Below are 23,325 nucleotides of genomic sequence, written 5' to 3'. Positions count from 1 at the left end.
CGGTACGAACTCCAACACCTGGCGGCTGAGCTGGGGGCTCACGAGTAAGCCCACCCCAGCCCGTCGCCTCTCACCATGGGCAACTCCAAATGTAGAAAATATTGTGCATTCTCCTGATTTTCATTTTGTTGAACAGATTGTGTGTTTCTCCTGATGTTCATATATTATCAGCTGAGATTCAAAGCGGTTCACTTTCCCGTGAGACCCAAGGTCACTACCCTGCAGAAGGCAGGAAAACAGGATGTAGGAGCTGTACAGATACGAAACGTGTGAACCCACCTTGCTATACCTTATAAGGACACAGGAACTTCCGCCTTAAACATGGTTGGATATGCAAATGCCTGAAATGCTTATGTCATCTGTCAGTAAAACCAGCCTGTTGCCTCCGGAAGACAAGATTTAGGAGCACAGAGTTGTGCAGAATCTAATCCTCCCGCAGCAAAGGTAAACCTGACTTACTGGGGTTTGACTGGATTTATCACCCTCATCTGAACAGCGTTCCTGACTCCAGACCCACCAGAAAGAGGACTAGGAGGTCCACTTTCTACATAGCCCATAGGAAATTCAAGTCAGGAAATAGAACAACGAAAGAGAAAAGTTTGGACTTAAAGATTGAGTTAAAAAGACTTGAAAAATAATTTTACTGACAGGAATTTAAATAAATTATTCATTCAAGTGAATTAAATTCCGCTTGTCACAGAGAGACAGCAAAGATGTTCGAAAAAGCTGCACTTGCTCTTAGGTCCAAAATATTCATACCACTGAAATAATTATAGCAAAAAACAATCCATTTAATTTTGTGGGGGACAAATATATCTATTAACTTTAAAGTTTTTTTTCTTCCTGAAATGGCATCAAATTTAAATAAAGAAACACATTTTTTATATTAAAAACAATGTAATGAATAGTAAAACAGTGAGTTTCTATTGAGTTTTGTCATTTTATTACATTATTTTAGCAGTAAAAAGTAGCAAGTTAGACAGTGGTAATAATAAGAAAATATATAATTTATAATTTGCATGTCAGCTCAGCAAGACTTGAATTGAAATTGTTTATTTAAAAAAAAGAATGCATGTGAAGTACATAAGACACAAAAAAACTAGGCATCAAATTATAGATCACTTGAAAGGGAGGAAGCAAACTTGTATAATCCCACCTCAGCTTGACCATACCATTTTCTCTACACGAATGATCATTTTCCAGTTCATAACTTCTGATCAGATATTTTAACTTTACTAACATAGCTACCAGCCATTAAAAATCCGTATGTGTCAGTAAACCACGACTATGTAAGTAGACATAACGTTATCACGGCATCTATGATCAAGATTCAGGAAACAGAATATGAAGTACTTACGTTCTCTCCAGTGACAGAAACACTGAAGAGAGCAGCTGTTAGAGAAGGAGCGGTCAATGCAAAAATAATAAAACATAAGTATGAGGGAAGAGAACTTTAGGTTAACATATGTAGAGCCTGAACAGATCTTGACACTAAGTCATTTGTCTAAGTGTTGTAACCTTTTGGTTTTCTATCATCTGTTATGGTGTTTAGAACGGCTTTAAACCAGCTAAATGGCGCCCCCTGCAGCCACATGTGCTATCATCAGCTGAAACGGTGAAGGAAAGGTGTGTGAAGAAAATGTGAAGGGGTGGGGTGATCAGTTCTGCTGTGGGTTTCTCCTAATTTAATGGACAAAGGGGGAGGAGGACAAGAGAATATATTTTTATACATTATACTTTCTATCTACTTTATTTATTGCCATAATGGAAGATTTCCTGCCCATTTAGATGATAAATATGTGGGGAAAAATATCATTGGGTGGGTGGACATAATGTGGGTCGGTTCCTTGTTGAGACATATCTCTGGGACGTCCCGTCAGGTGAGCCAATACCTCAATTGTAAATTATCCTCACTCTCATGAGAAACTCAAAAATGTTTCCACTAATCTGTTCTCTGAATGTAATTAACATTGATGACTATTATTTAATAAGCCTCAAAATTGCTGGTTTTTGTGTGTTTTATTTACAATCACAGAGCCCTGCCTCGATTGTTCAATCCCTAATAAACTGGGATAATCACGTCCCTTTAATTTAATTTCCTCAGCTAATAATGTCATTCTTTGTTATACATTTCTATACTTTTGCATGTCTTTATTTTCCATATAACATGTATTTTGCATTTGTCATTTCTAGCCAATTCGACATGAAAACATTGATAAATAAACAATAGATTAATTGTTTATGAAGGTGTAAGTTCTTTGGGAGGATTTTAGTTGACATTTTATGTTCCGTTTTGTAAGTTTCAAAGTTTTAAAAGTTTAGTTTTACAGTGTTCCATAAGCGTTTATCCTGCTCGGCGGCGACCTAAATTGCGTTCTGGATTTTGACTCCATGTGCGATCGAGTTTGACACCCTGGTAATACAGGTTTATAAAATTCAAACATTTGACTTTATGTTTTGTGTCAAATGGCCAAATAAAATGTATAACATGAAAATTAACTCATTTTTGACCATTTCTTCCAGGAAATGTTCAGCCACAAATTGTGGCAGAAAATTAACGTTTCCACTATACTGGAACATCAGGTCACATTTTGTTTCAACTCATTTTTATCTCCAACAAGTGTTCTCGCCCAGGGAGTAAATCAGTGTAGAACCGCCACCTTTATTGAGTGTTACAGATGAAACAAGCAGGGATTTTTTCAGATTTTTGCAACATTTCTCCCTACAGGCTGCAACACAGCCACAATTACAACTGACTAACAGAAACGGCAAACTCATAGAATTTAACGTCCAAAAAACAGCTTCAATGAGCAAATGAATGAGAGGAAAAATGTCAACCAGAAAAGCACTGGAGGAGTTTAAATCCAGGAGTGGAAACTCTTTTTTGTTAAACAGTGCTCTCTGGTGGCTTAAGCATGAATGAATAGTTTGTCTCCATCCCCAGCTTGAGCTTTTTTATTACAAAGAAAGGAAATAAATGTGGCAGTCTTGTTGATTTGAAAGTATCATCCACAATTTCACAATATACAACTTCTTCCTATAGCAGGGACAAAGACTCACAACAAGGAATGTCATGGGTCGTAAGATAAGTCAGATCAGGTGGATGAACTCTAGGGAGCTAAATCAGGGCCAAAATTATTTGAAACTTAAATAAAATCAAATAAATTGAAATTGGTGTTTGGTCAAAAAAATAAAAATGTCTAAAACTTTTTTATTCGAAAATAAACATGTTTTCAGTTTCAAATGTTCTGTTTTTTAGGTTTAAAAACTCAAAATTTCAATTTCAAAACGTATTTTTCAGTCTCAAATCTTTTTTTTTCCGTTTACGAATCTGAAAGTTTTGATTACAAAACGCTTGGCCTCGTTGTGGCGCGTTGGGGTGGCGTTAACACAAGGACCAATCAAAATTGATGTCGGTATGAACTTCAGTACTCGAGCGTTCACTGACTCATAGAACTGTAATAATTACGGTCAGAAAATGGCCGTTTAGTCTGTACTATCATAGTCTGAAGTTGTCCCAAGACGGATCATGTATAAACCGCGCCTCAAAACGCCTTTTGAATGCATAATACTGTGTCATGGCTTTGTCTCATAGCAGAGGGGGAGGGGCCTCCAATGCAGTCTAATGTGGGTGGGGGTTGGGTGCCAGACCGGGTTCGGTTGTGGTCTCCAGAGCTCTGCAGATCTTATCCACTTTATTAAATGACATGGTTGCTTTTACGTTGTTTAGTCAAACACTGGCTCTGGTTGAAGAACCTTTTTCCTGTCTGTATGTTCAGGTTTGGTTGTATCTGCTGCCAGGAACCAGCAGGGTAAACGGGTAAGAATTGGGGGCGTGGCTGGTCTCTGAGCTAATAATCGGCATGAGCTGTAGAAGTTTTTCAGCAAAGGAATGATACAAACTATTATCTTCTGCACTGCGTTTATCATCCTCTGCATTCCTTCTCTGTCTGCTTCTGTGCAAATATTAAGAGTTTATAGAATTTAGAAGGCTAACAAATTCACGTTTTAGGGATTCCTACACAGACTGTGAATCCACTGACACCAAGACACTGCAGTGAACATTTACAATGCACACTGTGACTTGGACAATGCAGCAATAGTCTACCATCAAGTCACCTTGCTTTGGTGGAGGAAGTGCAACATCTCGGCAGGAATCATCAGTCAGTGAAAAATTGAAGTGGGACCTGACCTAAACTCCATAAACCATGTCTTGTACCAGCTGGATCAAAAACTGGATGATCGTTTACCAACAAGGAAAAACACTTTGGTAAATGATGATTTTTCTAACTTATTGTGAGTAATGTGAACAAATGACATTGTAAAAAACAAGTATTAATGTAAAGACAGATAAAAATTCAGCCTTTTTAATCACACCTTTTTTTTTATATTTTTGTCTTTAAAATGGAGAAAAAATGAAACCAAAAACATTAACCAAACAGAAACATTATTTTTAAATTTTAACCAAAAATTGTGAAAGGAAATAAAAAAAAACACACACACACAATGAATCACTTTTTAATGGTACAAGTCCAAATACTCCAAATGTCTTTAGAAATATGTTGATTTTTTTTTAGCTCGTCTTCAAAAAAATGTGTCAACATCCATAAAAAAACTCACCAGTCAAAATTAGAAAACAGTATAGTTCTTATATACGTTGTATAAATTCAAATAGTTCTTGGAATTGACTTGATAAAGCAAAATTACAGAATATACAGTTTGATTTAGTTTTTAAAATTCATAGATCATATTGTTAGATTTTTTTAAAAAGCTAAAGGAAACTCACACTTCCCCTTCCCACGTTATTATTAAAGCACTGAAAAGAAGATCAAAATGATATGCAAGAAAAAAAAAGTATTTTTTTAGAATTCAACCCTCAAATCAACAGTTGAAATTCTGATTAAAAAATTAATTCATAGCAACAAGAACTGAGATTCTTTCACACATTTGAGTTCAGAACCAGGATCATGTCCGGAAAGGTCAAAACTTCTGTGGAAATCACCTGGAAAGAGAATAGAAAAAAAATAAAGTCATGAGCGGCGTTGTATGGTCCATTGGCGGTACCCGCCCTCACAGACTCCCTCTTCACACCACCGCTGTCCTCTCCACCCACCTTTGACCCAACCTGATTTGCTAAAAAGCCACTATGCTCTCCATAGCTCCTCTTCACTCTCTGTAAGGCTGGGCTGTGTCCGACAAATTGATGTAAACACCATTTTTTTTCAAAATGGCGGCTTTTCTGTTCATTTTATCTCCATAACAACCATTTCATGTTTTGCTCGCCTGGGGTCACCGGACACATCAACATTAATTTCAGAAGAATCCACAAAAGTATACTTTTAAAATTCCTTAGGCTATTAACTAACCACACCCACATTCCTTTTCTGTGCTTATCCTTAGCCCAAGATAAATAAATACATTTGCCAGAATATTCCATTAAAAAATCTGTCACTAATAAGGAGAGTGCCACTTTTGCTAACTCACCATTCACATGCCATTGAAAATCTACTTCTAATTGCAACATTTATTTCATAATTGCTTCCCAATGATGCCCAAGAAGTTGGGAAACAATAAAAGTAAACCCCTGGAAGAGTTTTCATTTGTAGATGCTAATAAAACTATTCTTTTCCTAAAATTAAAGATGGCGGCCTCTTACAGAGGGTCAATTTTTTCCTCAAAGACACAGAAATGATCCATACTACAGAAACAACATGGTTCTTGCAGTCAGTGATGGTAATAATAAAAAATGCAGGACCGATATAGAAGCTTTTTCGGTTAGTTTTTTATAACCTTTTTCATTATCTTCCATCATTGTGAAACAGATATGTACCTTGCAGCCAGTGACTTGTGAGAGCATTTATGAGTGAAAAACTCTCCATAAAAAAAGATAGAACTTCTTCCATCATGTAACCTTTGACCTGATTCAGGCACCTGGGCTAAAGTTTACTAACATCAAGTCTGACCTAATGAGTCCAGACCATGCTGATCAAGGCTGGAGCTCCACGTCTGTATCTGAGAGATCTGCGTCTTCGACCTGCAAAAGAACAACCCTGGAAGACAAAGTCCAGATGTGAGAAGATTTTCCTTTTTCATAGAACAGTTCTTAGAAAACATCCATACTCAGTCCAGTTTCCATTGAGACGTACCGGCACACAGTTGTTGTTCTTCTTAACACACAGCTGCAGTTGGCAGTGAAGGTAGACTTCTGAAGTTTCCTTTCCAGAGAACTCAAACATGTTGAAGGAGAAGGAGTTGGAGGTTCCTTCTCCATTTCCCATCACATTAACTGTTCCATCGTCTGCGTTTGGACACCTGGTAACAAACAAGAAAAAAAAATGTGGTCAGAATTTTGGAGAATGAATCAGGAGGTTCTGAACGTCTCACCCATCTCTGATCAGGTCGTATCTGGGAACGCTGTTGGGTGAGTTCTCACTGGTTGCCCAGCAGGAGTCGGTCACCACAGAAACTACATCTTTATTCAGACCATTAGTCTCCAGATCAATCCAGATCTTCTGGTTCAGCCTGACATCACTCTTTGGATCCAAAAGTTGGGTATGGGCAGCATCAGAGTAAGCCTTCATGGTCAAGGTGTACTTCCATTCTCCAGATTGGAGGAAAACTTCCACAGAGCTGCAAAGAACAAAGAAGATTCTTTAACTCAGAAACCGGCTCAAAAGTTTCACATTGTAATTCTAACATAAGTTTCCATTTAATACTCACTTGTCTATAATCTTGAAGGCCACGTTCTGCAACTGAGGTTTAGGATGGCTGCAGGAGAACTCTATGAAGACTTTATCGTGACGAGTGATGACGTCTGAGGAGCTGTTCCGGGTCATGACTGCATTTGTGAAGGTTACCTGGCTGTTGTTGGTCTGAGGAATCAGATCAAAATGTTTTTCTTTTTTTATACAAAAAACTGAATTGAAGTAAATAGAACTGGACAGAAGTTTCCAAAGACTTAGTCACATCCACCCGTACGTGGGGTTGACCTGTACGGATGCATGAGGGTTTTTGAGTTCTCCCTGTCTGAGAAGGATCGTAGAGAGGAGTGGTTGTATCCTAAGGGGAGCACAGGTGAGTCTGGCCGTCACTTTGAGGCTCGTATAAACTCCTCAAAGGAACTAGGAACTTAACATTGTTGTGCATGTGTTATGTGTATCCTGAAGTATCTCTAAGACTAAAGGAAATTTTACACACTTATGATATACAGGTGATGTTGTTGAGTGTCCTTATGGTAAGCTCTTGTTATTAGTAAGGTGTGCGTAATGGCTCAAGGGTTAGCCAGTGATACGCAAGTGTCTGTAGAATTCCTAAACAAACTACACCTACCACTTGAACAGCACTAATGGGTTCCTTGTGCAGTCCGCAGGATTGTAAAGGGTTACAACCAAGAGTTATAAATCTTCTGACATACAAGCTCTATCTTTGTTAAACCCCTTTTGTTTTTGAGGTTAAACTTTATTTGTCTTGATTATATTTGTTTGCTTTTGTTTTTCTTTTTGGACCAGATGGAAAAGAAGAGGAGAGAACTGATTCCCGGCTCATGGCCTTGCTGGAGAACTCAGGGATCCCTCTTGTTGGGCCCAGGACGCCCAAAGACCAAAGGGACACGACCACCATTGCTGAAATTCTGGTTCCCCCCACAGGGGATGAGGAAGGGACAGAAGATCAGAGATCCCACCTTCCTTGTGAAATGTGTTGGAGACTATATTGTTGAGGGGTATTGTTGTGTGTAATAAAGGGTGCAGTTTTTGGCGGGTAGTTCACTGGGGATATTCTGCTCCAATGACAATGCGACCATTAAGACACAAGATATTACAAATCACTTTGAAGTGTAAACTTGCCCTTCAGCTTTTATGTATATGAGGCTTTTAAGGTGTTCTTTTGCCAAATCTTTTTATAGCAACCCCTAGCTTCCTAGCTGAGCTGTCTTCGACTTCAATATTTCGTATGGGCCACATTAATGCCCCTAAAGTTGTGGCCATTTTTACCCTCAGTCGTCCCGTATCCTACCCTAAAGGCAGTTTTGACTAAGGCTGAAACTATCGAGGAGCAGAAAAAGCTCAGAAAGAAAAGGAGATGTTTCTGTGGAGAGTAAGAAGTTGTAGGAGAAACCCACCGTGACCTCCGTTCCACAACTGTCACTTTGGAATGTGAATTTCAGCATGTGACTGTCCGGGTCCATCACACCTGTGCAGGTCTGGTCATTGAGGTGTAAGTGAGTGTAGTCGATGGATTTTTCCTTCAGGAGACAACCCACCAGACTGAGTGAGGCAGTGTTGTCCTGGCAGACAGTTGGACCTCCTGAAGAAAAACATTACATGTGAGCCAGAAGTCAAAATATTAATTCAAATCTTTGAACTTTAAGTTCCTTTAACCAGGGATTCTAGTTGACATACCCAGTCGGTTCTGTTCAGTGAACTTGGAGGCAAAAATGGCTCTACAGCGACAGTCAGTGTTTCCGTGGATATCTCCACAGAACTCATGATCACTGCATTTGTCTTCACAGATTGGTTCTGGGTGATCTGCAGACAAGAACATGTGTGTTGCTCTCAGAATTTTTGTGCTTTTGGAAACAAAGGTAATTTCAAGTCTTTCTTACGGCACTGAGCTGTTGTCCACCAGTTCTGCAGGTCAACTTGTTTCTTCTCACAGGCTTTGGCGTAGGCCTTCAGGAACTGACACCTGAGATTGTCCACTGAAGGATATTTGCACAGAGTACTTCTGCAGGCAATAATGTACGGCTCTGGATCAACGTATAAGTTACAGGAGGAGAACGGGGCAGATTTCAGGATGCTACACCTGTTCAATGCAGGAGAGAACAGAGAAGACATTAAACAGATAATCATTTATAATTGATCTTTATCACAAAAGATGAATATAGAAATCTGCTTACTGTTGAGTGACAGCAGCACAGTCAATGGTGTCATCAGCAGGGTCTTCATACTGATCCTGACAGCTGAAAGTGAAAACAACACAGGACTTTTGTTCTGCTCAGTTTCATCAAACAGTGAGACTCTGACTTAGTGATCAGATGTTACCTGGAGTTACTGGGAAGCCTTGAAGATGAGGAACTGCTAGAGTCCACACACAGACCCTCATAAGTCAAACTGTTAGATTTATTCAAGTAGATCTGAGCTGTGGTTCCATCAAAGAACACAGACACAGATGAGCCATTGACTGAAAAACTAGCAGTGACTCCAGTCTGGTCCTTGGAGAGATCAACTCCACTAAATGTCTGGACTGAACTGGTGAGGGTCACAGGTGATCCTGCTACCTGTTGGACAGATTGAAGGAGGAAACAGTCAGTAAAACTCCTCAAACATCTTCAGAGCAGAAGAGTGGAGGTTTTTATCCAGCTTACCTTGACTCTGTGTCCTTGCAGCAGCTGAATGTCACCACTGTCACTGAAGTCCAGAGTGAGACTGTCCACAAAGCTCACATCTCTGCGACGACGGTCCAGGAAGTTGGCCTTCAGAGAGAATCCAGTAGACTGATCGTGCAGCAGAGAGTATTCACACCGGTCGGACACAGAGTTGATTTGTTCACTAAAGTCAATGACAGTGGGACCGGTCACTGTGCAGAGTCCTTTCACTGAGCAGCTGATGGAGACGAAGAAGTAAAACAAAAATGTCATTGTAAGCAACAGCTGAGATTCAAGGGGGGTTTGTGATATTGTTACACATAAAGCTAAATTAACAGGTGTAAATCAGCAACTTTGTTCTGCAGACAACTTGAGACACATTTCATTAATATCAAGAAGGTAATTACGCTCTGTAGCCGTCACATTGTCCCGGCGGACCACAAGTCTTCATAGAGGTAATACTGGTTCTGCTGCATGTCAGGAAAGTACAGGTGTTGGGAATTTGACGTGTATCTCCAGGTTTCACCCCAAAACCTGTGAAATGAAAGAGACAAATTCATGTGTACAGAGACTCTGATCGGTGTGGTAGTTCACTCAATCATCATCAGTGTTTGATTAAAAAATCCAACTTCAACAAAACTGTCACTTACAAACCTGAGATTCTGCATCCACTGGTGTCTGATAGAGAATAATTGTTCTGAACCCCATACACTTTTTCTACCTCGTCTCCATTGACCAGAACACTAATAGACTAGAAAGAGCAAACATAAATGAGTGTAAGACACACAAAAATAAAAAATCAGCAAAAAAGTTTAAACAAAAAAGGTTCCAATGTATCTATGTTCGTTCTGCATTAAAATTATCAGAAGATTCTTAAATAAAAAGTTACATTTAAACTTTTACTCACCGTTGGTGGAGGGCCATCCCAATACACAACTGACTGGGACCCAATGCCAAACAGAGCCATGTTCTGTGAATGTTGAACAAATATCATGAAGGATTGATCTCAAAATGCAAAAAAGAGTTTGATCTGACAGCTGCTTAGTTTGAATAAAGAAACTTGAAGACTGAACAAGCACACTTACTGATTTGAAAGAGAAGATCAAGTAGCATGTTACATTGTTTGTGACGGTGCTTACAGAGCTGTGGACCAAATCTGTCAAACCGGTCCAAGAAGAAGGATCATTGTCATTATTTAAATCAACATATGTTCTGTTGTCGGTATTCGGGACCCTAATACAGTCTCCGTTGCCCTCAGGGTTGTAATAGCCGTTGAAACAAACAAACAGGTCTTCACCGGTGAAGTTTGTCTATAAAAAAATAGATATAGTTTCTTAGTATCAAGTAGATCAAATATAGTTTAGTTTTGTAATAACTTTGGTAGCTAAACATGCAAACATTCTTGATTGATGAATTTTCTGTTTCTCACATAGACTGTTGTGTACTCCTGTCCATAATATGTGATGGGACAATCGCTGGTGTTGACCTGAGTGTTGTTAACAATTTGGAAATAAAAGGTTGCATCTGAAAAGATGGAAACATACAAGAAGAACAAGCTGTTATCACATCATGAAAAAAAAATCCTGTATTACAACAACCGACTGAACACAAGTCATTTCTCACCAAAACATTTTTATAAATACCCAGCGGTTAAATAAATTGAGTTTGATTGATTGAGTGATTGTTTGGTTTATTTCAAGCATAGATTGAAAAAATACAGGACAAAACACAAAAATATTTCAAACTTATTACAGAAACTATTAAATGCATTGGTTAGAAAATATAAAAAAAAACACAATGATGTCACATTTGGTTCATTCAAGTCAATAGAGTTTGATTGATTGCTTGAAAAGGAGTGGGAAGAAGCAGATTTATGTAATCCCACCCCTTCATTTCACTGTTTTGCATAATTATGTATTCCGGTTGTTGTTGTTTTTTCTTCAGTTAGATTCTAAATTTATGCACAAATAAGATTCTAAGGCTTCCCAGTTTATTCAAAAACATCTTCTGTTTCATTGACTAACCCGTCAGACCGGCAACAGCAAACAGGAACAGCAGGGGGCGGAGCATCTTGGAGGAAGTTACCACAATGGAGTCTCAGAATCCCAGTTGATGGAGAAACTCTGCAGCCGCAATTCAGTGTAGAGAAACAGACTAAAAAATGATGTATTTATTTATTTTGCAATATTGTTCAAAAATAGAAAAAATATACTATTTTAATTGACACACTTAAGGTTTATTTCACTATAAAAAAATGACTGAGTACCATCAGAGCAGAAAACATACACGCTATGCACTGAAACAATAATCAACCATCATTCCAGTCCAAACATTCTGAATTTTACAGTCATGTGACCACACAGTTTGGTAGAATGTTCTAATAATGTTCCCTTTGGATTATTGTGATGTGGAAAAACAACAGAACTTTATCAAACTAAAATGTGAATGGATTTGACTTTCATTCCTATTTACTTGTTTGTTGGAGAGTCCTGCAATATTCTGGTTTTTAGTTTTCTTGTGGCTTTGGGGAAACCATAATGCCACACTTGTTTGTACACACGTTTAATTTATTATCTTGAAGAAATAAAACAAATCTGGAAAACTTCACTTATACTGTTCAGTACTAGGTATTAAGTTTTGGATAAAGATGTTCTGGATCCATTTTAGGTCAGAGAATCAGATCGTTCAAGATTGACTAAGAATTGTTTTGTCAACAATAAGAATCAAATTGTTCCTCCCCTTTAGTCAAAATGCTTCAGGGACTTTCTCCTTGCGATTCATGTGAGTAAAAACAAGCTTTAAACTCACCTTAGAAAAGGCGTGACGCGTGTTTTACTCTCTGATGTTCAATGAAGGGTGAAAACGATAAAATCTTCTGTGTCAGGGAAGAACGCCACCATCCTCGCTTTGCTTTCTACCTTCCCGTCTGCCTTTTTTATATCTCCATCTTGACTTTTGTTGACACAATTTAGGAATTTAAGGGGAGGACCAGCAGGCGTGAAGAATCAACTTCTATCTTATACTGGAAGAATGCAAAACAAACACACTGATAAACTTCCTGTTAAGAATAAAAACAATTTATTTCCTGTTTGTTCACTAGGAGATTCAAAGAAATGCGTTCTTCAGAGTGCCTTGGCTGGAATGGCTGAGATAGGCTCCAGCAACCTCTGTGAATCTACTCAGGATGGAACAGTAACAAAATTCCTCAAAAGCAGAAATCTTTTTTGTTTATTTTTGTTTGACTATTTTTGCAGTTATCTTTTGTCTAATACTCTTTGTTCTATACTTTTGGTTTTCAAAGTTTTTTTCAGAAAGTTTGTCAAACTGGTTTGTCACAACCGTAGGTCTACTTTTGCTTTTGTTCTATAAAAAGATTATTAGAATTCCTGCACGGCTTGTTTTTCTGCGTATGTCTTTTCCTCATGTGTGTCCACAGTTGTAACACCTGACCTTCTTTTTGACTAAATAGTGACCCACTTCATTAGGATACGTCATTTAGAGAGGTGTGATGTAAGGTGTCCTTTATCTTATTGAGCAGCACACAAGGAAAACGAATAACATGCAATAAAAATACATAAATGTAGTAAATATTCTCCTGATTTTCATTTTGTAGAACAGATTGAGTGTTTCTCCTGATGTTCATATATTATCAGCTGAGATTCAAAGCGGTTCACTTTCCCGTGAGAGCCAAGGTCACTACTTTGCAGAAGGCAGGAAAACAGGATGTAGGAGCTGTACAGATACGAAACGTGTGAACCCACCTTGCTATACCCTCTAAGGACACAGGAACTTCCGCCTTGAACATGGTTGGATATGCAAATGCCTGAAATGCTTATGTCATCTGTCAGTAAAACCAGCCTGTTGCCTCCGGAAGACAAGATTTAGGAGCACAGAGTTGTGCAGGATCTAATCCTCCCGCGGCAAAGGTGAACCTGACTTACTGGTTTCTGACTGGATTTATCACCCTCATCTGAACAGCGTTCCTGACTCCAGACCTACCAGAAAGAGGACTAGGAGGTCCACTTTCTATATAACCCATAGGAAATTCAAGTCAAGAAATAGAACAACAAAAGAGAAAAGTTTGGACTTAAAGATAGAGTTAAAAAGAAATGAAAAATAATTTTACGACAGGAATTTAAATAAATTATTGATTCAAGTGAATTAAATTCCTCTTGTCACAGAAAGACAGCAAAGATGTTTGAAAAAATGGACTTGCTCTTAGGTCCAAAATATTCATACCACTGAAATAATTATAGCAAAAAACAATCCATTTAATTTTGTGGGGGACAAATATATAATTTTAAAGTTTTTTTTCTTTCTGAAATGGCATCAAATTTAAATCAAGAAACACATTTTTTATATTAAAAACAATGTAATAGATAGTAAAACAGTGAGTTTCTATTGAGTTTTGTCATTTTATTACATTATTTTAGCAGTAAAAAGTAGCAAGTTAGACAGTGTTAATAATAAGAAAATATATCATTTTTTTATTTGCATGTCAGCTCAGCAAGACTTGAATTGAAATGTTTAAAAAAAAAAAAAAGAATGCATGTGACGTTCATAAGACACAAGAAAACTAGGCATCAAATTATAGATCACTTGAAAGGGAGGAAGCAAACTTATATAATTCCACCCCAGCTCAACCATACCATTTTCTCTACATGAATGATCATTTTCCAGTTCATAACATCTGATCAGACATTTTAACATAGCTACCAGCCATTAAAAATCCTTATGTGTCAGTAAACCACGACTATGTCAATTATTCTCACTCTCATGAGAAACTCAAAAATGTTTCCACTAATCTGTTCTCGGAATGTAATTTACATTGGTATTATTTAAAAGGCCTCAAAATCGCTGGTTTTTGAGTGTTTTATTTACAATCACAGAGCCCAGCCTCAATTGTGCAATCCCTAATAAACTGGGACAATAGGGCGCCTTTAATTTAATTTCTTCAGCTAATAATGTCCTTTTTTGTTATACATTTCTATACTTTTGGATGCTTTTATTTTCCATATAACATGTATTTTGCATTTGTCATTTCTAGCCAATTCGACATGAAAACATATTGATAAATAAACAATAGATCAATTGTTTATGAATGTGTAGAAGTTCTTTGGGAAGATTTTAGTTGACATTTTATGTTCCATTTTGTAAGTTTTAAAATTTTTAAAGTTTAGTTTTACAGTGTTCCATAAGTGTTAATCCTGCTCGGCGGCGACCTAAATTACGTTCTGGATTTTGACTCCATGTGCGATCGAGTTTGACACCCCGGTAACACAGGTTTATAAAATTCAAACATTTGACTTCAAGTTTTGTGTCAAATGGCCAAATAAAATGTATAACCTGAAAATGAACTTCATGATTAATGTCATTTTTGACCATTTCTTCCAAGAAATGTTGAGCCACGAATTGTTATGCAAAAAAATGTACGTTTCCACCATACTGGAACATCAGGTCACATTTTGCTTCAACTCATTTTTATCTCCAACAAGTGTTCTCGCCCAGGGAGTTAATCAGTGTAGAACCGCCACCAGTATTGAGTGTTACAGATGAAACAAGCAGAGATTTATTCAGATTGTTGCAACATTTCTCCCAACAGGCTGTAAGACAGCCACAATTACAACTGACCAACAGAAAACTTCTAGTATTTAACGTCCAAAAAACAGCTTCAATGGGCAAATGAATGAGAGGAAAAATGTCAACCAGAAAAGCTCTGGAGGAGTTTAAATCCAGGAGTGGAAACTCTTTTTTGTTAAACAGTGCTCTCTGGTGGCTTAAGCATGAATGAATAGTTTGTCTCCATCCCCAGCTTGAGCTTTTTTATTACAAAGAAAGGAAATAAATGTGGCAGTCTTGTTGATTTGAAAGTATCATCCACAATTTCACAATATACAACTTCTTCCTATAGCAGGGACAAAGACTCACAACAAGGAATGTCATGGGTCGTAAGATAAATCAGATCAGGTGGATGAACTCTATGGAGCTAAATCAGGGCCAATATTATTTGAAACTTAAATAAAATCAAATAAATTGAAATTGGTGTTTGGTCAAAAAAATGAAAATGTCTAAAACTTTTTTATTCGAAAATAAACATGTTTTCAGTTTCAAATGTTCTGTTTTTTAGGTTTAAAAATTCAAAATTTCAATTACAAAACGTATTTTTCAGTCTCAAATCTTTTTTTCACTTACAAATCTTTTTTTTTACCGTTTACGAATCTGAAAGTTTTGATTACAAAACGCTTGGCCTCGTTGTGGTGCGTTGGGGTGGCGTTAACACAAGGACCAATCAAAATTGATGTCGGTATGAACTTCAGTACTCGAGCGTTCACTGACTCATAGAACTGTAATAATTACGGTCAGAAAATGGCTGTTTAGTCTGTACTATCATAGTCTGAAGTTGTCCCAAGACGGATGTAAAAAGCAGTTTTATCATGTATAAACCGCGCCTCCAAAACGCCTTTTGAATGCATAATACTGTGTCATGGCTTTGTCTCATAGCAGAGGGGGAGGGGCGTCTAATGCAGTCTAATGTGGGTGGGGGTTGGGTGCCAGACCGGGTTCGGTTGTGGTCTCCAGAGCTCTGCAGATCTTATCCATTTATTAAATGACATGGTTGCTTTTACATTGTTTAGTCAAATACTGGATCTGGTTGAAGAACCTTTTTCCTGTCTGTATGTTCAGGTTTGGTTGTACCAGTATCGGCTGCCAGGAACCAGCAGGGTAAACGGGTAAGAATTGGGGGCGTGGCCGGTCTCTGAGCTAATAGTCAGCATGAGCTGTAGAAGTTTTTCAGCAAAGGACTGATACAAATTATTATCTTCTGCACTGCGTTTATCATCCTCTGCATTCCTTCTCTGTCTGCTTCTGTGCAAATACTAAGAGTTTATGGAATTTAGAAGGGTGACAAATTCACGTTTTAGGAATTCCTACACAGACTGTGAATCCACTGACATCAAGACACTGCAGTGAACATTTACAATGGACACGAGACTGTGACCTGGACAATGCAGCAAAAGTCTACTGTCAAGTCACCTTGCTTTGGTGGAGGGGGTGAACATCTGGGCAGGAATCATCAGTTGGTGCAAAATTGATTTCATTTTTATATACGGCCTAGTTACTGCTGGTTCTTACTGAGAGACATCATAGAAACATTCATCTTCCACCAGCACTCCCACAACTTTCTGTTCATGGATGATAATGCTCCCCTTGTTGTACCAAGAAAGTCACAGCTGGACTTCAGGAAGTGGAATCTGACCTAAACTCCATAAACCATGTCTGGTACCAGCTGAAGCAAAAACTGGATGATCGTTTACCAAAAAGGAAAAACACTCAGGTAAATTATGATTTTTCTAACTTATTGTGAGTAATGTGAACAAATGACATTGTAAAAAACAAGTATAAATGTAAACACAGATAAAAATTCAGCCTTTTTTAATCACACCTTTTCTTTATTTTTTTGTCTTTAAAATGCAGAAAAAATGAAACCAAATACATTGACCAAACCGAAACATTTCCCATTATTATTTAAATTTTAACCAAAAATTGTGAAAGGAAATTAAAAAAAAACCCACACAATGAATCACTTTTTATGGTATAAGTCCAAATACTCCAAATGTCTTTAGAAATATGTTGATTTTTTTTAGCTAGTCTTCAATGAATGTGTCAACATCCATAAAAAAACTCACCAGTCAAAAATAGAAAACAGTATAATTCTTAGATACTTTGTATAATTTGAAATAGTTCTTCAAATTGACTTGATAAAGCAAAATTACAGAATATACAGTTTGATTTAGTTTTTAAAATTCATAGATCATATTGTTAGATTTTTTAAAAAAGCTAAAGGAAACTCACATTTTCCCTTCCCACGTTATTACTAAAGCACTGAAAAGAAGATCAAAATGATATGCAAGAAAAAAAAAAGTATTTTTTTTGAATTTAACCCTCAAATCAACAGTTGAAATTCTGATTGAAAAATTAATTCATAGCAACAAGAACTGAGATTCTTTCACACATTTGAGCTCAGAGCCGGGATCATGTCTGGAAATGTCAAAACTTCAGTGGAAATCACCTGGAAAGAGAATAGAAAAAAATGAAAGTCATAGGCGGCGTTGTATGGTCCATTGGCGGTACCCGCCCTCACCTCCGGCCACTACACACCACCGCTGTCCTCGCCGCCCACCTTTGACCCAACCTGATTTGCTAAGAAGCCACTACGCTCTCCATAGCTCCTCTTCACTTTTCCGCTTTTCTGTTCATTTTATCTCCATAACAACCATTTCATGTTTTGCTCGCCTGGGGTCACCGGACACATCAACATTAATTTCAGAAGAATCCACAAAAGTATACTTTTAAAATTCCTTAGCAACCAAGGTTATTTACCAACCACACCCACATTCCTTTTCTGTGCATATCCTATGTCATATTATTTTGTTTAGCTTTAGCCCGAGATAAATAAATAAATTTGTCACAATATTCCATTAAAAAATCTGTCACTAATAAGGAAAGTGCCACTTTTGCTAACTCACTATTCGCATGCCGTTGAAAATCTACTTCTAATTGTAACATTTATTTATTAATTGCTTCCCAATGATGCCCAAGAAGTTAGTAAACAATCAAAGAAATCCTCTTGAGTTTTCATTTGTAGCTGGTAATATAACTATTTTTTTCCTAGAATTCAAGATAGCGACCTCTTACAGAGGGTCAGATTTTCCCTCAAAGACACAGAAATGTTCCAAACTACAGAAACAATATGGTTCTTGCTGTCAGTGATGGCAATAATAAACAATGCAGGACCAATATAGAAGCTCTTGCGGTTAGTTTTTTATATCCTTTTTCATTATCTTCCATCATTGTGAAACAAATATGTACCTTGCAGTCAGTGACTTGTGAGAGCATTTATGAGTGAAAAACTCTCCATAAAAAAGGGTTGAACTTCTTCTATCATGTAACCTCTGACCTGATTCAGGCACCTGGGCTAAAGTTTACTAACATCAAGTCTGACCTAATGAGTCCAGACCATGCTGATCAAGGCTGGAGCTCCACGTCTGTATCTGAGAGATCTGCGTCTTCGACCTGCAAAAGAACAACCCTGGAAGACAAAGATGTGAGAAGATTTTCCTTTTTCATAGAACAGTTCTCAGAAAACATCCATGTTCAGTCAGGTTTCCATTGAGACGTACCGGCACACAGTTGTTGTTCTTCTTAACACACAGCTGCAGTTGGCAGTGAAGGTAGACTTCTGAAGTTTCCTTTCCAGAGAACTCAAACATGTTGAAGGAGAAGGAGTTGGAGGTTCCTTCTCCATTTCCCATCACATTAACTGTTCCATCGTCTGCGTTTGCACACCTGGTGACAAACAGGAAAAAAAAAATGTGGTCAGAATTTTGGAGAATGAATCAGGAGGTTCTGAACGTCTCACCCATCTCTGATCAGGTCATATCTGGGAGTGCTGTTGGGTGAGTCCTCACTGGTTGCCCAGCAGGAGTCGGTCACCACAGAAACCACATCTTTATTCAGACCATTGGTCTCCAGAACAATCCAGATCTTCTGGTTCAGCCTGATATCACTCTTTGGATCCAAAAGTTGGGTGTGGGCAGCATCAGAGTAAGCCTTCATGGTCACGCTGTACTTCCATTCTCCAGATTGGAGGAAAGCTTCCACAGAGCTGAAAAGAGCAAAGAAGATACTTTAACTCACAAACCAGCTCACAAGTTTCACATTGTAATTCTAACAAATGTTTCCATTTAATACTCACTTGTCTATAATCTTGAAGGCCACATTCTGCAACTGAGGTTTAGGATGGCTGCAGGAGAACTCAATGAAGACTTTATCGTGACGAGTGATGACGTCTGAGGAGCTGTTCCGGGTCATGACTGCATTTGTGAAGGTTACCTGGCTGTTGTTGGTCTGAGGAATCAGACCAAAATATTATTCTTTTCCATACAAAAAACTGAATTGAAGTAAATAGAACTGGACAGAAGTTTCCAAAGACTTAGTCACATCCACCCGTACGTGGGGTTGACCTGTACGGATGCATGAGGGTTTTTGAGTTCTCCCTGTCTGAGAAGGATCGTAGAGAGGAGTGGTTGTATCTTAAGGGGAGAACAGGTGAGTGTGGCCGTCACTTTGAGGCTCGTATAAACTCCTCAAAGGAACTAGGAACTTAACATTGTTGTGCATGTGTTAAGTGTATCGTGAAGTATCTGTAAGACTAAAGGAAATTTTACACACTTATGATATACAGGTGATGTTGTTGAGTGTCCTTATGGTAAGCTCTGGTTGTTAGTAAGGTGTGCGTACTGTACCACTGTAGACTGAGTGCAAATGGTCAGCAGGTGTCCATACAATTCCTAAACAAACTACACCTACCACTTGAACAGCACTAATGGGTTCCTTGTGCAGTCCGCAGGATTATAGAGGGTTACAACCGAGAGTCATAAATCTTCTGACATCCAAGGACTATCTTTGTTAAACCCCCTTTTGTTTTTGAGGCTAAACTTTATTTGTCTTAATTATGTTTGTTTGCTTTTGTTTTTCTTTTTGGACCAGATGGAAAAGAAAAGGAGAGAAGTGAATCCCGGCTCATGGCCCTGCCGGAGAACTCAGGGATCCCTCTTGTTGGACCCAGGAAGCCCAAGGACCAAAGGGACACGACCAACATTGCTGATGTTCCGGTTCCCCCCACAAGGGATGGGGTTGCAGACAGAAGATCAGAGATCCCACCTTCCTTGTGTAATGTGTTGGAGACTATATTGTTGAGAAGTATTGTTGTGTTTAATAAAGGGTGCAGTTTTTGGCGAGTAGTTCACTGGGGATATTCTGCTCCAATGACCATGCGACCATTAGGAAACAAGATTTTACAAATTGCTTTGAAGTGTAAACTTGCCCTTCAGCTTTTATGTACAAGAGGCTTTTAAGGTGTTCTTTTGCCAAATCTTTTTATAGCAACCCCTGGCTTCCTAGCTGAGCTGTCTTCAACTTCAATATTTCGTATGGGCCACATTAATGCCCCTAAAGTTGTGGCCATTTTTGCCCCAGTTGTCCCGTATCCTACCCTAAAGGCAGTTTTGACTAAGGCTGAAACTATCGAGGAGCAGAAAAAGCTCAGAAAGAAAAGAAGATGTTTCTGTGGAGAGTAAGAAGTTGTAGGAGAAACCCACCTTGACCTCAGTTCCACAACTGTCACTGCTGAAGCTGAAACTCAGCATGTGACTGTCCGGGTCCATCACACCTGTGCAGGTCTGGTCACTGAGGTGTAAGTGAGTGTAGTCGATGGATTTTTCCTTCAGGAGACAACCCACCAGAGTGAGTGAAGCAGTGTTGTCCTGGCAGACAGTTGGACCTCCTGAAAAAAAACAATACATGTGAGCCAGAAGTCAAAATATTGATTCAAATCTTTGAACTTCAAGTTCCTTTAACCAGGGATTCCAACTGACATACCCAGTCTGTTCTGTTCAGTGTACTGGGAGGCAAAAATGGCTCTACAGCGACAGTCCGTGTTTCCGTGGATATCTCCACAGAACTCGTGATCACTGCATTTGTCTTCACAGATTAGTTCTGGGTGATCTGCAGACAAGAACATGTGTGTTACTCTGAGAATTTTGTGCTTTGGGAAACAAAGGTCATTTCAAGTCTTTCTTACAGCACTGAGCTGTTGTCCACCAGTTCTGCAGGTCAACTTGTTTCTTCTCACAGGCTTTGGCGTAGGCCTCCAGGAACTGACACCTGAGATTGTCCACTGAAGGATATTTGCACAGAGTACTTCTGCAGGCAATAATGTACGGCTCTGGGTCAACGTATAAGTTACAGGAGGAGAACGGGGCAGATTTCAGGATGCTACACCTGTTCAATGCAGGAGAGAACAGAGAAGACATTAAACAGATAATCATTTATAATTGATTTTTATCACAAAAGATGAATATAGAAATCTGCTTACTGTTGAGTGACAACAGCACAGTCAATGGTGTCATCACCAGTGTCTACATACTGATCCTGACAGCTGGAAGTGAAAACAACACCATCAGGACTGTTGTTCTGCTCAGTTTCATCAAACAGTGAGACTCTGACTTAGTGATCAGATGTTACCTGGAGTTACTGGGAAGCCTTGAAGATGAGGAACTGCTAGAGTCCACACACAGACCCTCATAAGTCAAACTGTTAGATTTATTCAAGTAGATCTGAGCTGTGGTTCCATCAAAGAACACAGACATAGATAAGCCATCAAGTGAAAAGTTTGCAGTGACTCCAGTCTGGTCCTTGGAGAGATCAACTCCACTAAACGTCTGGACTGAACTGGTGAGGGTCACAGGTGATCCTGCTACCTGTTGGACAGATTGAAGGAGGAAACAGTCAGTAAAACTCCTCAAACATCTTCAGAGCAGAAGGGTGGAGGTTTTTATCCAGCTTACCTTGACTCTGTGTCCTTGCAGCAGCTGAATGTCATCACTGTCACTGAAGTCCAGAGTGAGACTGTCCACAAAGCTCACATCTCTGCGACGCCGTTCCAGGAAGTTGGCCTTCAGAGAGAATCCAGTAGACTGATCGTGCAGCAGAGAGTACTCACACCGGTCGGACACAGAGTTGATTTGTTCACTGAAGTCAATGACAGTGGGACCGGTCACTGTGCAGAGTCCTTTCACTGAGCAGCTGATGGAGACGAAGAAGTAAAACAAAAATGTCATTGTAAGCAACAGCTGAGATTCAAGGGGTTTTGTGATATTGTTACACATAAAGCTAAATTAACAGGTGTACATCAGCATCTTTGTTCTGCAGACAACTTGAGACACATTTCATTAAAATCAAGAAGGTAATTACATTCCGTTGCCGTCACATTGCCCCGGTGGGCTGCAAGTTTCCATAGAGGCAATACTGCTGTTGCTGCATGTCATAGAAGAACAAGTTTCAAGATCTTGGCGTGTAGTTCCAGGTGTTACCCCAAAACCTGTGAAATGAAGGAGACAAGTTCACAATTTAAGACTTTTTTCTTTTATCATCAATGTTTGATAAGACATCAAACTGACATCATGTACTAACCTGAGATTCTGCATCCATTCATGTCTGAAATGACTAAATAGGGATGACTGGTGAATGGATTTTCTACCACATTTCCGTTAACCAGAACACTAACAAACTAAAAAAAGAGCAAACATAGATGAAGACGCACAAAAATAAATTAACAAAAATGCATTAAGAAAATAAAAAAAAAATAAAAATCTTATAATTTCTTCAGCAATAATTTTTATTTAGATTTGACTTCCAGACTATAATTTTCCATGCTATTATATATATATATAAAAAAAAAAGCATACAAAAAAAACCTACTTTTTTCGGTGCGTTAAACCCATAGCCAATCAGAACTATATCAACCTATGAATAATGAACAAACATAATGAAGGATTATACCAAAGTGCAGAAAAGAGTTTGATCTGAAGTTCATTTCAAGTAAATGTTGAAAAGTAAAGAAAAGTGCTTACAATATAATAAGTGAAGAAGAAAATGCAAGTTATGTTGTTTGTGATTGGGATTCCTTCTGACAGAAATAGATTTGTCCAAAAAGTCCCAGAGTTAGTATCAAGGTCATCATATAAAAGAAGGAAGGTTCTGTTTTCAGTATTCGGGGCCTTAATACAGTCTCTGTTGCTGTCTGGGGTGTAATAGCCGTTGAAACAAATGAACATGTCTTCACCGGTGAAGTTTGTCTATTAAAAAAAAGGAGATAGTTTTTTTTTTTTTTTTTTAAAACGTGCATTTTATCTTTGTAATTAACTTAACCCACGATTGACAAAGCTTTGGTTTCTTACATAGAAGGTGGAGTACTCCTGTCCATAATAGGAGATACTGCATCCATTGGTTTGAACCTGAGTGTTGTTATTAATATAGATCGTAACGTATGCATCTGAAAAGATAGAAACATAGAAGAAGAATGAGCATTCATAAAAGAACAGTTACAGTAACCAAAT

The 23,325-nt window shown here is 38.4% G+C and overlaps 2 protein-coding genes and 1 non-coding gene across 4 annotated transcripts; all 3 read right to left on the bottom strand.

Annotated features, from left to right (window-relative positions):
• Positions 1-4,464: 4,464 nt before the first annotated feature.
• Positions 4,465-12,280, bottom strand: LOC112155737. Of its 2 annotated transcripts, XM_024287592.2 has the most exons (18): positions 12,173-12,280; positions 11,389-11,487; positions 10,794-10,888; positions 10,450-10,674; positions 10,272-10,334; positions 10,019-10,115; positions 9,772-9,898; positions 9,365-9,602; positions 9,042-9,277; positions 8,897-8,959; positions 8,603-8,802; positions 8,400-8,525; positions 8,120-8,304; positions 6,721-6,872; positions 6,385-6,630; positions 6,147-6,312; positions 5,964-6,050; positions 4,465-5,002 (listed from the first exon to the last, which is right to left on the bottom strand). In XM_024287592.2, the coding sequence occupies exons 2-17, from the start codon at positions 11,432-11,434 to the stop codon at positions 5,964-5,966; spliced, it is 2,352 nt and encodes a 783-aa protein (XP_024143360.1). In that variant the 5' UTR covers positions 11,435-11,487; positions 12,173-12,280; the 3' UTR covers positions 4,465-5,002. The 2 variants fall into 2 exon arrangements, with proteins under 2 accessions (XP_024143360.1, XP_036072674.1); XM_036216781.1 differs by lacking the exon at positions 12,173-12,280 and having other exon boundaries at positions 11,389-11,582.
• A 4,404-nt stretch (positions 12,281-16,684) lies between these two features.
• On the bottom strand, positions 16,685-19,237 carry LOC112155736 (uromodulin-like). Its single transcript, XM_024287591.2, has 5 exons — positions 19,122-19,237; positions 18,786-19,031; positions 18,547-18,712; positions 18,369-18,455; positions 16,685-17,435 (listed from the first exon to the last, which is right to left on the bottom strand). The coding sequence occupies exons 1-4, from the start codon at positions 19,235-19,237 to the stop codon at positions 18,369-18,371; spliced, it is 615 nt and encodes a 204-aa protein (XP_024143359.1). The 3' UTR covers positions 16,685-17,435.
• Positions 19,238-20,649: 1,412 nt separating this feature from the next.
• LOC112156333 lies at positions 20,650-20,901 on the bottom strand. Its single transcript, XR_004949652.1, has 2 exons — positions 20,807-20,901; positions 20,650-20,711 (listed from the first exon to the last, which is right to left on the bottom strand). It is a non-coding gene; the product is annotated as an uncharacterized LOC112156333 (transcript).
• Between the last annotated feature and the right edge of the window lie 2,424 nt (positions 20,902-23,325).

This window comes from Oryzias melastigma, linkage group LG18 (assembly GCF_002922805.2).
Source record: "Oryzias melastigma strain HK-1 linkage group LG18, ASM292280v2, whole genome shotgun sequence".
In the NCBI taxonomy this organism is placed as follows: Eukaryota; Metazoa; Chordata; class Actinopteri; order Beloniformes; family Adrianichthyidae; genus Oryzias; species Oryzias melastigma.
Note: the sequence above shows the minus strand (reverse complement) of the source record. Positions and strands in the feature narration are given on the sequence as shown.